Source organism: Balaenoptera acutorostrata, chromosome 1, assembly GCF_949987535.1.
Source record: "Balaenoptera acutorostrata chromosome 1, mBalAcu1.1, whole genome shotgun sequence".
Classification (NCBI taxonomy): domain Eukaryota; kingdom Metazoa; phylum Chordata; class Mammalia; order Artiodactyla; family Balaenopteridae; genus Balaenoptera; species Balaenoptera acutorostrata.
In genome coordinates, this window is record NC_080064.1 from 22,860,574 (window position 1) to 22,875,223 (window position 14,650).

Sequence of the window (14,650 nt, forward strand, 5' to 3'; positions counted from 1 at the left end):
TCAGCCTTCTTCTGGGCACCAGGCATTAAGACGTCAGCACGCTGCCCTGGCTTTGCCTGGGGGAGGAAATTCTTACTAGGAGCTTCCTTGTCGGTTGAGAAGCCCAGCTCTCCAGAGACCCAGGAGCGTGCGTGGATTTAATGTGGCCCGGGTTGTGCGTCAGTCAGAGAACATGCCCGGTTGCCATCAAATTGAAGGAAAATGGTAGAGGTGGTTGTGTTCTTCCCTGCCAGGGGGGCTTGTTTGACAGATGATGGACTGGATTTAGGGCTCTGAAACCAATATGGTCGACCACTTGGTGCTTCATATAAGGGTAGCCTCCGTGGGGTCTGAGAAGGATGGTTGGGAGCAAATTCCCCAGCGGCTATGGAATTCAAGATGAGCTTAAAGGAGATTTTGACCTAGAAAAAAACCAAAGAGCTTCCCAAGGCATTGCAGAGGCAGTAGAGTTCACCCCCAGGGTTAGGTCCAATCCATAGAGGATTGAATTCTATGAGAAAAAAAAGCAAAAAATATCAGGGGAAATAAACCCAAAAGGGCTGCTAATTCTTGTTTGTGTGCTGGCTAGTAAGCTAGACGCTTTCATATGTGTTGGCTCCTAAAAAGCATGATTACACTGAAATTACCAATGAGGGAAACAGCTTCAGAGAGGCGAAGTAATATATTCAAGATCACACAGCTAAGTATGTTGAGGAGCTAAGATCCGAGTGGCTCTAAAGGACTCCCTCACCAAACTCTCTGGCTTAGAAAACAGACACAGTGAGAGCACTTGATTATAGCCACAGCTTCTTTTTTTATAGCGGTACAATACACATAACATAAACTTTACCATTTTAACCGTTTTTAAGTGTACGGTTCACTGACGTTAAGTACATTCACACTGTTGTACAGCCATCACCACCATCCATCTCCAGAACTTTTTTTTATCTTCTCAAACTGAGGCTCTGTACCCATTAAATAATAACTCCCCATTTCCCTCTTCCCCCAGCCCCTGGCAACCACCATTCTACTTTCTGCTGCTATGACTGACTAATCTAAGTACCTCATATGAGTGGAATCATAGAGGTTTTTGTCTTTTTGTGGGTGGCTTATTTCACTTGGCCCAATGTCCTTAAGGCTCATCTATGTTGTAGCGTGTGTCAGAATTTCCTTCCTTTTTAAGGCTGAGTAATGTTCCATTGCATGTATAGACCACATTTTGTTTATCCATTCATTCGTCAATAGGTACCTTTTGGTTATTGTGAATGATGCTACTTTGAACATGGGTGTACAGATATCTCTTCAAGACCCTACTTTTAATTCTTTTGGATATATACCTGGAAGTGGAATTGCTGGATCATATAGCAATTCTATTTTCAATTTTTTGAGTAATTGCCATGCTATTTTTCACAGTGGCTGCACCATTTTACATTCACCCAACAGTGCACAAGGGTTCTAATTTCTTCACATCCTCGTCAACAATTGTTATTTTCTGTTTTTTTTTTTTTAATAGTAGCCATCCTAAGTGGTATATCATTGTGGTTTTGATTTGCATTTCTCTAATGATTAATGATGTTGAGTATCTTTTTTTTATAGCTTTTTAATATGATTTTTAAAAATTAATTAATTAATTTTATTTATTTATTTTTGGCTGCGGTGGGTCTTCTTTGCTGCTTGCAGGCTTTCTCTAGTTGTGGTGAGCGGGGGCTACTCTTCGTTGCAGTGTGTGGGCTTCTCATTGTGGTGGCTTCTCTTGTTGCGGAGCATGGGCTCTAGGCACGCAGGCTTCTGTAGTTGTGGCTCGTGGGCTCTAGAGCGCAGGTTCAGTAGTTGTGCCACACGGGCTTCGTTTCTCCGCGGCATGTGGGAACTTCCCGGACCACGGCTCGAACGCGTGTCCCCTGCATTGGCAGGTGGATTCTTAACCACTGCACCACCAGGGAAGCCCGATGTTGAGTATCTTTTCATGTGCTTATTGGTCATTTGAATATCTTTAGAGAAATGTCTGTTCAAGTCCTTTACCCATATTTTAAATCCAGTTGTTTGCTTTTATATTGTTGAGTGGTAGGAGTTCTTTATATATTCTGGATATTAACCCCTTATCAGATATGTGATTTGCAAATATTTTCTCCCATTCTGTGGGTGGCCTTTTCACTCTGTTGATAGTGTCCTTTGATGCGTAAGAGCTTTGGCTTTTTTATTTTAATAAATTTATTTATTTTATCATTTTATTTTATTTTTTGGCTGCGTTGGGTCTTTGTTGCTGCGCTTTTCTCTGGTGGTTTTCTCTGGTGGTGCTGAGCTTTTCTCAGGCTCAGTGGTTGTGGCACATGGGCTTAGTTGCTCCGCGGCATGTGGGATCTTCCCGGACCAGGGCTTGAACCCATGTCCTCTGCCTTGGCAGGCGGATTCTTAACCACTGCACCACCAGGGAAGCCCCAAGAACTTTAACTTTTGATGTAGTCCAGTTTATCTATTTTTTCTTTTGTTGCCTGTGCTTTTGGTGTCATATCCCAGAAGTCACTGCCAAATCCAGTGTCGCGAAACTTTCCCTCTATGTTTTCTTCTAAGAGTTTTATTGTTTTAGCTCTTACATTTAGGTCTTATATCCATTTTGAGTTATTTTTAAAATATGGTATAATATAAGGGTCTAATGTCATATCTACAACTTTTTGAAATAGGAAAAAAAAAAAGGAATTAGAGACCAACAGTAGGATTTTGAGATGTGGGGAAATAAATAATTTATCTTCCTAAGAAATTCATTCTCTCACCCATTCTTGCTCTGCCCTACAACTAGCCTCCACACAGTAGTCAGCATGATCTTTTGAGAAACACACATAAATCAAACCACATCACTCCCCTGCCTAAAAAGTGCAGCAATTTTTTCAGTGTCTGCCCCCTCCCTGAGACCATAAATTTCAAGAAGTCAGACTGCCATCTTTACTCCTATATCCGTTACTCAGTGCCTGGCACATACCAGCTGCTCGATTAATACCTGTTGGATGAGTGAACAAACCTCAGCTTATAATAAGCTCACATTCCTTGACTTTTTGGGATGTGGAGGAGGAAGGAAGGTAACAATCATGGAGGGGCAGAATAGCAAAGTCATTACCAGGTGTTGGCCCTAGACTTCCTGAGTTAAATACCAGCTCTGCCACTTATTGGCCATGTGACCTTGGGCAAAGTCACTTCATCTCTTGTGTCTCAGTTTATGTTCTTTAAGGTATGGCAACACATATTTGGATGATGAAAAGCAATTCAAAGAGGAGGAACAGGCTAAGAAGGGGTGAGGTGTGGGGCTGAAAACAGGGGCAGGGAATTGATTACCTATAGAGAGAGCAGTGAGACCCTTAGTCCCCCATCCCTTGTACCCTGCACAGCCAGGTGGCCACCCTTCCGCTCTGCAGGTGGTCAGGGTTTTTTCCTTGGAGAAGTTAACCTGGAGGAACTGAACTTGGGACCAGTAGACACAGAAAGGGTCAGAGTGAGATACCAAAGGAAAAAAATGGAGGTTTCCCAGACCCCTTCTCCAGCTCTGACAGCTGACCAGAATCCTGACAGCCAGAATTGTGCTCCCCAGGCAGGAAATAGGAGGATTCTCTTCTGAAGGCCCCAAAGAAGAGACCTACAGACACTGATATTTAAATGTTCCTAGTGTAAAAGCCAGATCTTCATTCAATCCCTGTAGAATGAAGCACACCAGTTGACAGCCCCCCACCCCAAGAGCTATCAATTAGTTAATTAGTGCTTCACTCAAAGACCAACCTTTAGTCACATATCACAGGATATTTGAAGGAAGTCTCCAGGACAAAAGAGGGAAGCCAAAGCAGACAAATAAAGAAAAATGTTTGAAGCAGATAGACAATGCAGAGAGCAGAAGAAAATACAAAACAAAAATTATTAGTATCCTCAGAGAGAGTAGAGAAGATATTATATCCATGAAATAAGATGCTATAAATGCTATACAAAAAGGAACAATAAGAGAAGAAAGTGCACTGGGAAAATAAAACATGAGAGACAAAACAAAGTTTAAAAAAGTCAGTAGAAGGGTTGAGAGGTAATGAAAAGGAAATTTCCCAGAAGATGGACCAAAACGATGGAAAATAAAAAGATAAGAAAATTAGATGATCAATCCAGGGGACCCGATATCTGACTACCAGATTGTCCAGGGATTCCAGAGAAAGCAGAGGGGAGGAAGTGATCAAAGAAATGATGAGAGGACATTGTATACTGAAGGGCATAAACCTCAGACTGAGAGGACCTAATAAAAATGAAAAAGAGCCATCCTAAGGCACATCATCACAAATGTCAGAATACTGGGAATAAAAAGAAGGTCCTAAAAGTTTCAGGGGTGGGGAGGACAGATCACATACAAAACATCAGGAATCAGAATCGTTTCAGATACCTCAGTGACAGCACTAGAAACTAGAAGATGAGGGAGCCATGCCTTCAATTTTCTGAGGCAAAATGATTTCCAATCTACTCTTTTGTGTAGAATGAATGAAATCAGAAGTGAGGATAGAAGAAAGACATTTTCAGACATGCAAGGGTGTAAAAGTTTTACTTCCTATGTGCCCTTTCTTAGGAAATGACTAGAGAGGATATGCTCCACTAAAATAAGGGCATAAACCAAGATAAAAAGACTTGTAGCCAGGAAACAGGTGTGCAGCTTGTCTAGAAAGCAACCAGTCCCAGATTGAAAGGGGAGGAGGGAAGCTCCAGGAAGTGGATTCACTAGAAAAACAAAAGGAACTGATAGATTATGTGACTGCATGGAAAAGGCATTTTATGGGTCTGCTGGAGTGTTTGAAGAGATTTATCAATATGTACACAGAACTAAGCAAATGAAAAAAAGAGATAATTATTAACTCCGGGAAAAACAAAAATCAGTACTAGAAAATAAATGTAACTATAGCATGCCTTTTGGCTCAGTGGACAGTATCTACAAAGTCATAAGAATGTAAACCCTGTGGAGCTTCCCTGGTGGCTCGGTGGTTAAGAATCCGCCTGTCAATGCAGGGGACATGGGTTCAAGCCCTGGTCGGGGAAGATCCCACATGCCGCAGAGCAACTAAGCCTGTGCGCCACAACTACTGAGCCTGCGCTCTAGAGCCCGCGAGCCACAACTACTGAAGCCCATGTGCCTAGAGCCCGTGCTCCGCAACAAGAGAAGCCACCGCAATGAGAAGCCTGCGCACCGCAATGAAGAGCAGCGCCCCCTCGCCGCAACTAGAGAAAGCCTGCGCACAGCAACGAAGACCCAACACAGCCTAAAATTAAAAAAAAAAAAAAAGCTTAAAAGAAAAAAAAAGAATATAAACCCTGAAAAAAAGTAAACCCTGAATATCAATTTAGCTAAAAATTTTTAAAGTGTGGTAGAACTATATTGGGAGGATGGAGAGAGGAAGTTGTGTAGTGTAAGAGAGTTAATCCTCATCTACCATATTAGAGGGTTGTGGAGGATCTTAGTAGTGTTCACTAATATTTGGTTCTCCCTCCTTCTGGGCACATGAAAGACTACTTACTTCTCAACCCCTTGCAATTGGGTGGGGCCATATAACTAGTTCTGGTCAGTCAGCTTCAGGTGAAAGTACTGTCTTGCAGCTAGAATGAAGCTTAGATGACCCTGTGGCTGTCCCTTCTTTGTGGTGGCCAAGGAGGCCTTGGGTTAAGATAACAGAGCCACAAGATTGAAGCAGGCTGGAATTGCCTCATGGAATATGGTTGTGCTGGAGACACTGAATGGATTCTGCAAGGGTAAGAAATAAAGCTTTTTTTGTGTTAAGCCACTGAGATTTTGGGATTGTCTGTTACTGCTGCATAGCCTGGCTTAACCGAATACAGACTTCAACAGGTACTGTCTAAAATAGATACATCAAGAAATAGACATTTATGGGCTTCCCTGGTGGCGCAGTGGTTGAGAATCTGCCTGCTAATGCAGGAGACACGGGTTCGAGCCCTGGTCTGGGAAGATCCCGCATGCCGCGGAGCGGCTGGGCCCGTGAGCCACAGCTGCTGAGCCTGCGCGTCTGGAGCCTGTGCCCCGCAGCGGGAGGGGCCGCGATAGTGAAAGGCCCGCGCACCGCGATGAGGAGCGGTCCCCGCACCGCGATGGAGAGTGGCCCCCACTTGCCGCAACTAGAGAAAGCCCTCGCACGAACCGAAGACCCAGCACAGCCAAAAATAAATAAATAAATAAATAAATAAATAAATAAAAAAAAAAAAAAAAAGAAATAGACATTTAAGCATATTATTTAGAATTATGGAGATAATCACTAGAAAAACAATTAAAAACATTAAAAGTGGTTGCCTCTGGTGAGCAGGACAGAGAATTGAGGATGGGGTAGGGCAGAGGGGCAAGTGTTTTCATTATCGTACTGTAACACTAGGTAATTGTATTACATTGGCAGAAACCACATATATGCGGTTTGGAAGGATTCCTGCCAAACCATCACAGTGGCTGTCTCTTAGGAGGGAGGGCTTGCTAGAATGAACGAGCATCTGAGGGAACCACAGACGTGGCTGGACATGATGGGCAGGCACAGTGGGAAGGGAGGCTACCCAGATGGAATGCCAGTGTGAGGAGTTTGGTTTTTATCCAGATGGCAGTGGGGAGCCATGGAAGGATTGTAAGCGGTAGAGTCCAATCTGCCTGCGAAAATCTACCTTTTCATGTGGAGGATGAAGGGTGGGGCAGGGAGCCTGCTGTGATGGTTCCCGTGAGAACTGAGGGGGCTTGGACTAAGACATCTGGACCACAAATGTCTATTGAGAGCCTGCTATTTGCCAGGTACCATTAGTAGGCCTGACGATACAGCAGGGAACGAAATGGGCAAAGTGCCCTGCCTTCAGGGAGCTTACGTGGGCGAGAGAGGCAAAGGGAGAGAAAAGAAGAGAAAGTCAGGTGGTGGTTCGTGCTGTAAAGAAGAAGGAAGCAGCGTAAAGAGAGGGAAGAGAGGGTACTTAAGATAGAGAGGGCAGGGCAGCTTCTCTGAGGAGGAGATATTTGAATAGAGTCCTGAATTAAGTGAAGGAACAAGCCAGGCAAAATTTGGAGGATGAGGGTTCCAGGCTGAGCGAGCAGCAGTCTGGAGGCCCTGAGGTGGGATGGGCTTGACGTGTCCAAGGAACAGCAGAGAGGCCGGGATCGGGGGTGAGGGGCACATCCGTCAGGGGGAAGGTTCTGGGAGCTGAGACCCAAGAGGTGGTCAGGGCCAGTTTGTGGAATGTGGAGGAACTTTGGGGAGGCCCTACGGGGCTGAGAGCCAGAGAGTGGCAGGATTTGCCTGAGGAGGGGAGGAGGACGGGGCTTGGCAGCCGGTGAGCCGTGGGGGTGGTGGGGCGGCCTGTGAGGGGAGGCCTCCCTCTCCGTCTGCTGGGGCCCCGCCTGCCAGAGTCGGCTGTGCCTCAGCCCTGCCTGGACCAGCTACAGCAGCCTCATCACCCGCTTCCCAGCGTCCCAGCCCCCTCTGGGAATTGAAGGATCCTTCCCAAATCAAAATAGCCGGCAAAGAACAGCCTCTGATTGTTCTGCGTAAAAGAAGTGAAATTAGACAAGTCAGCTGTGGGGTTGAGGCGGCCTCCCACACAGCTGTTCCTGCACCCGCTGAAGGCAGACTTCCCGGGACTTGCAGTTCTGCTGTCTCCGAGCAAAACTTTTTGCTTCTCCAGCCCAGGGCAGATGACAGTTATTTGGGGAGGGAGTGGGACAGATGCTGGCCCTGGAGGACCATGAAGGAGTCAATTTTTTTTTTTTAACCAAAAAAATCAGTCCCTTCATGAAGGAACAGCCTTAGCTGATATGAGTTCGTTCAGTCATTCAAAACACACTGGGTGTGCTCATCCTGGGTGCCCCGGGCTCGGCATGGTGTCAGGGGGGTTCCGGCCCGGAGGAGTAGAGGCACACAGCGTGCTTCCACCCTTGGTGGAGGGTGGAGAGAGCACTGTCTGGGAGCCGGGAGGTCCAAGTTCTCACCTTGGTTCTGCCGCTGTCGCTCTGTGACCTTGGGTCAGTTTCCCGTCTCTCCCCCGTGTGGGCTTTAGGCTACATACTGTTTCTCAAACTAAACTCCGTGAGAATCGTGTGTGTGTGTGTGTGTGTGTGTGTGTGTGCTGTCTTGTTAAAGATGAAGATTCCCGGGCCTGATTTCCAGAGATTAAGATTGAGAACGGGACTTCCTTGGTGGTCCAGTGGTTAAGACTCTGCGCTTCCAATGCAGGGGGCATGGGTTCGATCCCTGGTTGGGGAGCAAAGATCCCACATGCTGCGCATGGTCCCCCCTCCAAAAAAAAAAATATTGAGAACGTCTGGGGTGGGGTCCAGGAATTTGCACTTCTCACAGGCTCTTCCGGTAATTCCTTTGGGAGTCCTTGGACCACACGGTAGTAAAATCACTTCCCCTCAATCTCTCAGGGCTCTTCCTGCTCTGAAATGTGAGGAGTTGCTCATGCAACCCTTCCCTGGGTTTCTCAGATCATTCCAGGGGCATGAAAGGCATCCTTATCCCTGCCTCAGTGTGCATGTGTTTCTGTGATGCTCACACTGCACGGGGATGGTCTATTTCAGTGTATTTAGCCTCCTCCAGGCTATCCGGTGCCCAGCCCAGGCCCTGGTACACAGGCGTTGTGACTATAAATGTTGGCCCGACAAGGGGTCAGCTGTAGTGCAGGCAGCTGGGCGGCAGCGTAGAGCATGGAGGGACGTTGCGGAACTCTGGGTGCCCAGCTTGTTGCAGACATCTGTTGGACACCTGGGCTCATGCCCTGGGTCAGATGTGTGACTCTGTCACCTGCTCCCCTTCCCCACAGCTGGGTGAGTCCAGCTACCTGGGGATAAGATGGTCTGGATGGGACCATAGACTGGGAGCCCTGGTCTACCATGGAGAATACCCAGGCAGTCTAAGGCCCCAGCCAGTTTGCCCTGGCTTCCTTGGAGCTGGCTAGTCATATTCCCAAAAGGCCAGGTCAGTGGCAGAGGCCAGAGGGTCAGGTCACTCTGGTCTAGCCCCCAGCTTCATTCTTATATATGAAGAATAATAACAGCTATCACATACTGAGCACTTACCATGCTTTGAGCTCAGTGCTAAATGCTATATCATCTCATTAAATTTTATAACAACCCTATGAGGTTGGTAAAAGTATCACCCTTTTTTTACAGTTATGGACACTGAGGCTTAGAGAGTTCAAGTTACTAGTCTAGAGTCACTCAGCTAATAAATAGTAGAGGTAGAATTAGGACCTAGACCTGTTTTCCTCTGGAGCCCAGCTTTATCTTTAACCATATTGCTTAGAACCCCTGGGAAGATAAGGGTTTTTCCTCCAATACCTCCTGCCAAAGTTACCCCCTGCCGGAGAACTCCTTTTGCATCTGTTATAGTGGAAAGGAGTGATGCTGAATCAGATAGTTCCGGGTTCTAGTCCCACTTCTGCCCCTGACCTTTTGTGTGATGTTTGGCAAGTCATTTCCCCTCCCTGAGTTTCGTGTGGAACTGAAATCTGTGAAATGGAAAAATTACAAATGCACTTCCTTTTAAGGTACACGAAGATGAAGACGGCCACCAACATCTACATCTTCAACCTGGCCTTGGCAGACGCACTGGCCACCAGCACACTGCCCTTCCAGAGTGCCAAGTACCTGATGGAGACGTGGCCCTTTGGGGAACTGCTCTGCAAGGTTGTGCTCTCCATTGACTACTACAATATGTTCACCAGCATCTTCACTCTCACCATGATGAGTGTCGACCGCTATATTGCCGTCTGCCACCCTGTCAAGGCCCTGGACTTACGCACACCTGCCAAGGCCAAGCTGATCAACATCTGCATCTGGGTCCTGGCCTCGGGTGTTGGTGTACCCATCATGGTCATGGCTGTGACCCGCCCCCGGGGTGAGTGAGGGAGGGAGCCTTGGTACAGGTCACTGACCACAGGAGGCAGCTCACGGGCCTCCGTGGGTTCGCAGGCCACTTACCAGGGTGGGTGTAAGTGGCTCACCAATGGAAGTATGGATTGCTGATCAGTGAAAGTGTGGATGCCTGGCCAGTGGGACTGTGAATAGTCAACCAATGGGAATGTGAATGGTGGACTGTTGTGAGGCTGCATGACTGGTCGGTGGTCATATGGGTCGCTGGCCAAAGGAAGTTTATAAATGGGATTACAGATGGCTAGATGTGCGGATGACTGACCTTTAGGGAGATGGATGGATAGCCAGTGGGGTGAGGGTGTCACTGACCAGTGAGCAGTGCGGGCCACAAGATCTGCAATCCCATCCCAAATCCCCGTCCACCCCGTTGCCCCAGATGACCAAAGCAAGGCCTAGAGAATGGCCTGCACAGAATGACAGGTGCATTTCCTCAGAGTAAAATGATAATTAGTACAGTAACCACCTGTATCAGTCAGGATGGCTGCTGTAACAATCTCCAAAGCTCCAAGGCTTAACACAGTAGAAGTTTCTCACTCACATCACAATCCAGTGTGAGTAAGCGGAGGAGGGGCTTTATTCCACACAGTCATTCAGGGATCCAGGCTCCAAATGATGGTTTTGGATGCAGTGTGCTGGCATCTGGCCAGCAGATGAATATGGGAGTGGTGAGGAAGCACAACCACTTTTAAATGTCAGGGTGCATCACTTCCTGGTGATGGCTGGTCACATGACCCCTACTTGATGTAAGTGGGAAAAGTAGTTTAGCAGGGTGCCAAAGACACTGGTCACTAACCTGTCTGATCCACACTCTGTCATGGAGTGTTGAAAAGATTAAATGAGGTTATATGTGTAAAAGACTTAGGACAAGGCCTGGCTCATTGTCAAGGCCCAATAAGTAGCAGCTATCAGAATGATTAAGCCTGTGAGATAGACAAGGCAGGGACTCCTACCTCCATAGGACCGAAAGAAAACAGAATCAGAGAGGTCAGGTGGTTTACTTAGGGTCACATAGCCAGACATTTGGTAGAATCTGGCCTAGAACCCAAGGTTCCTGCCCCCATATCTGTTGCTCCTTTTGGCTGCTGGGGTGAAGGTTTGTGTTGTGGTAGGAGAGGGAACAGGCTTGGTGGGCGGTTTCTTGGCCACCCTCCACTCTCACAAGGGTAGACCTCCTGGTGCCTTATATAGTCTCTGGGTGATTAGACTTGACTCACCAGCTGGGCCCTCACTCTCAGCCTTCAGTTTACAGGCCATTAACTGCAGCCCTCCTGGGGCCAGGCCAGATGGGCCTCCTCATCCCCAACCCCCCCACACACACACTCTCTTACACATACACATACACTCCCCCAGTGTGTGTCATTGGCACTCAGTTCTGTAAGCCACTTGCTGTGTGACCTTGGACAAGTGCTGTTCCTCTCTGGGCCTGCTTCTGCCATCTGTACAATGAAGTCCTTGGGTTCAGTCATTGGTGGGGGTCCTGCCAGCCTAATGTCCTGTGGACCCACTCTGTCTGTGGATCCCAGCCCTTTTCTTACAACTCTCAGGCTCCAAGTCCACTGGGTGGGTCCTCAGATTCCAGAATCCCAAGAGGTCCTGGAAGTCCCCTGGGCTAGCCTCAGCCCTGTATCTGAATCCCAGAACGTCCCCTGAGGTGCTCATCCAGCCCAAGCCCACACTCCCGGAGCAGGGAGCTCATTCCATCCTAGGTGCCCCTCTTATCTTTGGACAAGTGTGGCAGTCAGAAAGTTCTTGACATTAAGCTGACATCTGCCTCCTTGGCCCTAGCTCTGACCCCCGGACTCCCACATGTTTCTGCTCCTTGGCCCTGTAAGTGCACCAAGTGCTTGAACCCCACTGTGCTAAATGCTTTCCATGCCATGGCCCATTTAATCCTCACAACAACCCTATGAGTTTAGGTACTGTTGTTAGTCCCACTTTATGGGAGCTCTGGTAGAGGTTCAATAATTTGCCCAAGGTCACATCACACAGCAGGGCCTGAGCCCTGCTCTTAACTCATGCTCTCTCAGTCAATCCTAGCAATATTTTCCCCATTGGAGCTACTTTGGAAATGTGTGGGGTGTTTTCAGTTATCATAATGACTGACTGTCATTTAGTGGGCTTGGGCTAAATTATATCATTATCATTATATCACTGCTGCCCATGTACACAGAGGCTGATATGTCACTGCTGCCCATGTACATAGAGGCTGATAAAGGGACTGGGAGAGAATATAGAAAGCAGAACTCCTAGGTTAGGGCCAATCCTGCTGAGGTCTTGAAGGATGAGTAGGAGTTCACCAAGTGCAGAAGTGATGGAGGACATTCCGGGTAGAAGAATCACCTTGAGAAAAGGCCAGGAGGAGGCAGTGGGGCTTGACTAAGCCGAGAAGGGTGGGCGAGCAGGGAGGCAAGGTCCTTAGGCCCACGAGCCCCTCACCCACTGTCTTTCCTTGTTTCCCCGGCCTAGACGGGGCAGTGGTGTGCATGCTCCAGTTCCCCAGCCCTAGCTGGTACTGGGACACGGTGACCAAGATCTGCGTGTTCCTCTTCGCCTTCGTTGTGCCCATCCTCGTCATCACCGTCTGCTACGGCCTCATGCTGCTGCGCCTGCGCAGCGTGCGCCTGCTCTCTGGCTCCAAGGAGAAGGACCGCAGTCTGCGGCGCATCACGCGCATGGTGCTGGTGGTGGTGGGCGCCTTCGTGGTGTGCTGGGCCCCCATCCACATCTTCGTCATCGTCTGGACGCTGGTGGACATCGACCGCCGCGACCCGCTCGTGGTGGCCGCGCTGCACCTGTGCATCGCGCTCGGTTACGCCAACAGCAGCCTCAACCCCGTGCTCTACGCCTTCCTCGACGAGAACTTCAAGCGCTGCTTCCGCCAGCTCTGCCGCACGCCCTGCGGCCGCCCGGAACCCGGCAGCTTTGGCCGCGCCCGCGAAGCTACTGCCCGCGATCGGGTCACCGCCTGCACCCTGTCCGACGGTCCCGGCGGTGGCGCCGCCGCCTGACCCCGTCGGGCCGGCCCGCCGCGCGCCCCTCCGGAGTGACCCGGTGGCGGTCATGCCGAGTTCTAACGGGGGCGGGCGCCGCGACGCAGAGTGGGGCGGAAGGGGGCCGCTGGTCTGGAGATGGGGCCCCTGCAGTGGGGTGGACCTCTGGTCTGGGGAGGAAGGGGGGGGGCGGGGGGAGGATGGTGGGGCGGTGCCTCTAGGCTGAGCTCAAGGTCAAAGGCTTTGGGTTGGGCTGGGGAAGCTAGCGAGCCTAGGGGAGTGGGACCTGTTGCTCTAGGATTGGGCGCCTAGACGGGGCCCCCGCGCGGGGGGCGGGGCCTCAACCTCGAGACAGCCACGGGTTCTAATTGCAGCTGGGCTTGCAGGAATTGGGGTCTGGCCTGAGACCGGGCCCAGGACCAAGGAGGGGAAGTAGTGAGGACGGTGGAATTGAGCTTCAAGATTGGGCCTCTGTGTGGTGGGGAGGGGCCCCTTCTGGGGGTGAGTCGAAGGACAGGACAGCGAGGCTGCGTCTACAGCTCCAGATTGGGCCACGAGATAGGGCCTGTGTGCAGGGCATGCGGCCTCAATTTGCGGTAGAGTACCAACCCCGAGTTCCAGAAAGAGGCGGGGCTTGCCGAGTTGTCCAGGTCCAACTTGGCATCTTTATAAACAAAGAGAAAATAAAATAGAAACACTCTACCTTTTCTCTCCTTGACAGTCGTTTCCCTGGAATGGGCAGGGATGCCCCGCATCGAAGTAGTGTCTCCAGCACTGTGTCCCTGTGAGGCTTGGCATGAGACAGTGGAGCAAGGACAGAGGCTCCAGGATAGGGTAGCAGGACAGCGCCTCAGATGGGGTAGGGTCCCAACAGGAAGGAGTAGGGAGGGCCTGCGGATCCAAAACCAGAGTTGCCAGTCGGCCTCTGTGCCGAGGGCTGGTGGGGGTGGCAGAGAGAGGGGGCTTCTGCTTTGAGGTTAGGTCCTCAAGCTGGAGGGCAGATGCTTTGGGGATCCCCACGGCCCTGGCTTCTCTGGCCCAGGTGCTGGAGGACAGAGGTCCACACTAGTTAGAGCTCCGTGATTGTAAATGGCACCTGGGACTGGGCGGGGGCATCTGTAGCACCAGGGTGGAATTTTCCTTCTCTCAGTCTCTGGCGCCTTGATAAGAACCTCCAGGAAATCCTCTCTCCCTCCTCCCAACATCTGGCTGCACTCAACATGTCCAGTGAAGTGGAAGCACATCCCCTCCCCGGGACCTGACTTCGAAGGAACTGGGGGGAAGAAGACTTTTATAACTGCAGTGCCAGCATCAGTGTGCGGCCCCAGGTCCCCCACCTGCTCGAGCTGCCCCCTTCAAGCTGCGAAGGGCGAGGTCCACCAGAGCTAGGCATAGAAGTTTTTCTCTTTGTTTGTTTGGCATTTTATTCAGCCACTGCCAGGTCTTTGCTTCCCCCCAGTATTAGGGTCTGGCCTGTTCCCTGTGCCTCCCGCATGCTTCATCTCCCCACCTCCCCACCTCTCTCCCCTCTCTCCCCGGCACTGTCTCTGTCACACAACCCTGAATCCCTACTGAAGCAGTGTGCTGACATCTTTGTAAAAACAAATTTAATTTTCTTCCCTTTTTGGGACAGATGGAAAGAAATTGACGTCTTTGTCTCAAACAGAAAAAAAAAAAAGAAACGATATACCTCTTTTCCCTTTGACAGTCATTTCCTTGGAACAAAAGCCTTTCCGCTGTCTGGGAGGCTGTCACTCCAGCA

At 49.6% G+C, this 14,650-nt stretch overlaps 1 protein-coding gene across 1 annotated transcript in view; it reads left to right on the forward strand.

The window, feature by feature from the left end:
- OPRD1 (opioid receptor delta 1) overlaps positions 1–13,026 on the forward strand; it is a 36,051-nt gene extending 23,025 nt beyond the window's left edge. Inside the window, exons 2-3 of the mRNA XM_007170618.3 lie at positions 9,514–9,863; positions 12,365–13,026. Of these exons, the coding sequence (XP_007170680.2) occupies positions 9,514–9,863; positions 12,365–12,906 (892 nt within the window). The 3' untranslated portion in view covers positions 12,907–13,026. The remainder of the gene's footprint in view (positions 1–9,513; positions 9,864–12,364) is intronic.
- Positions 13,027–14,650: the final 1,624 nt, after the last annotated feature.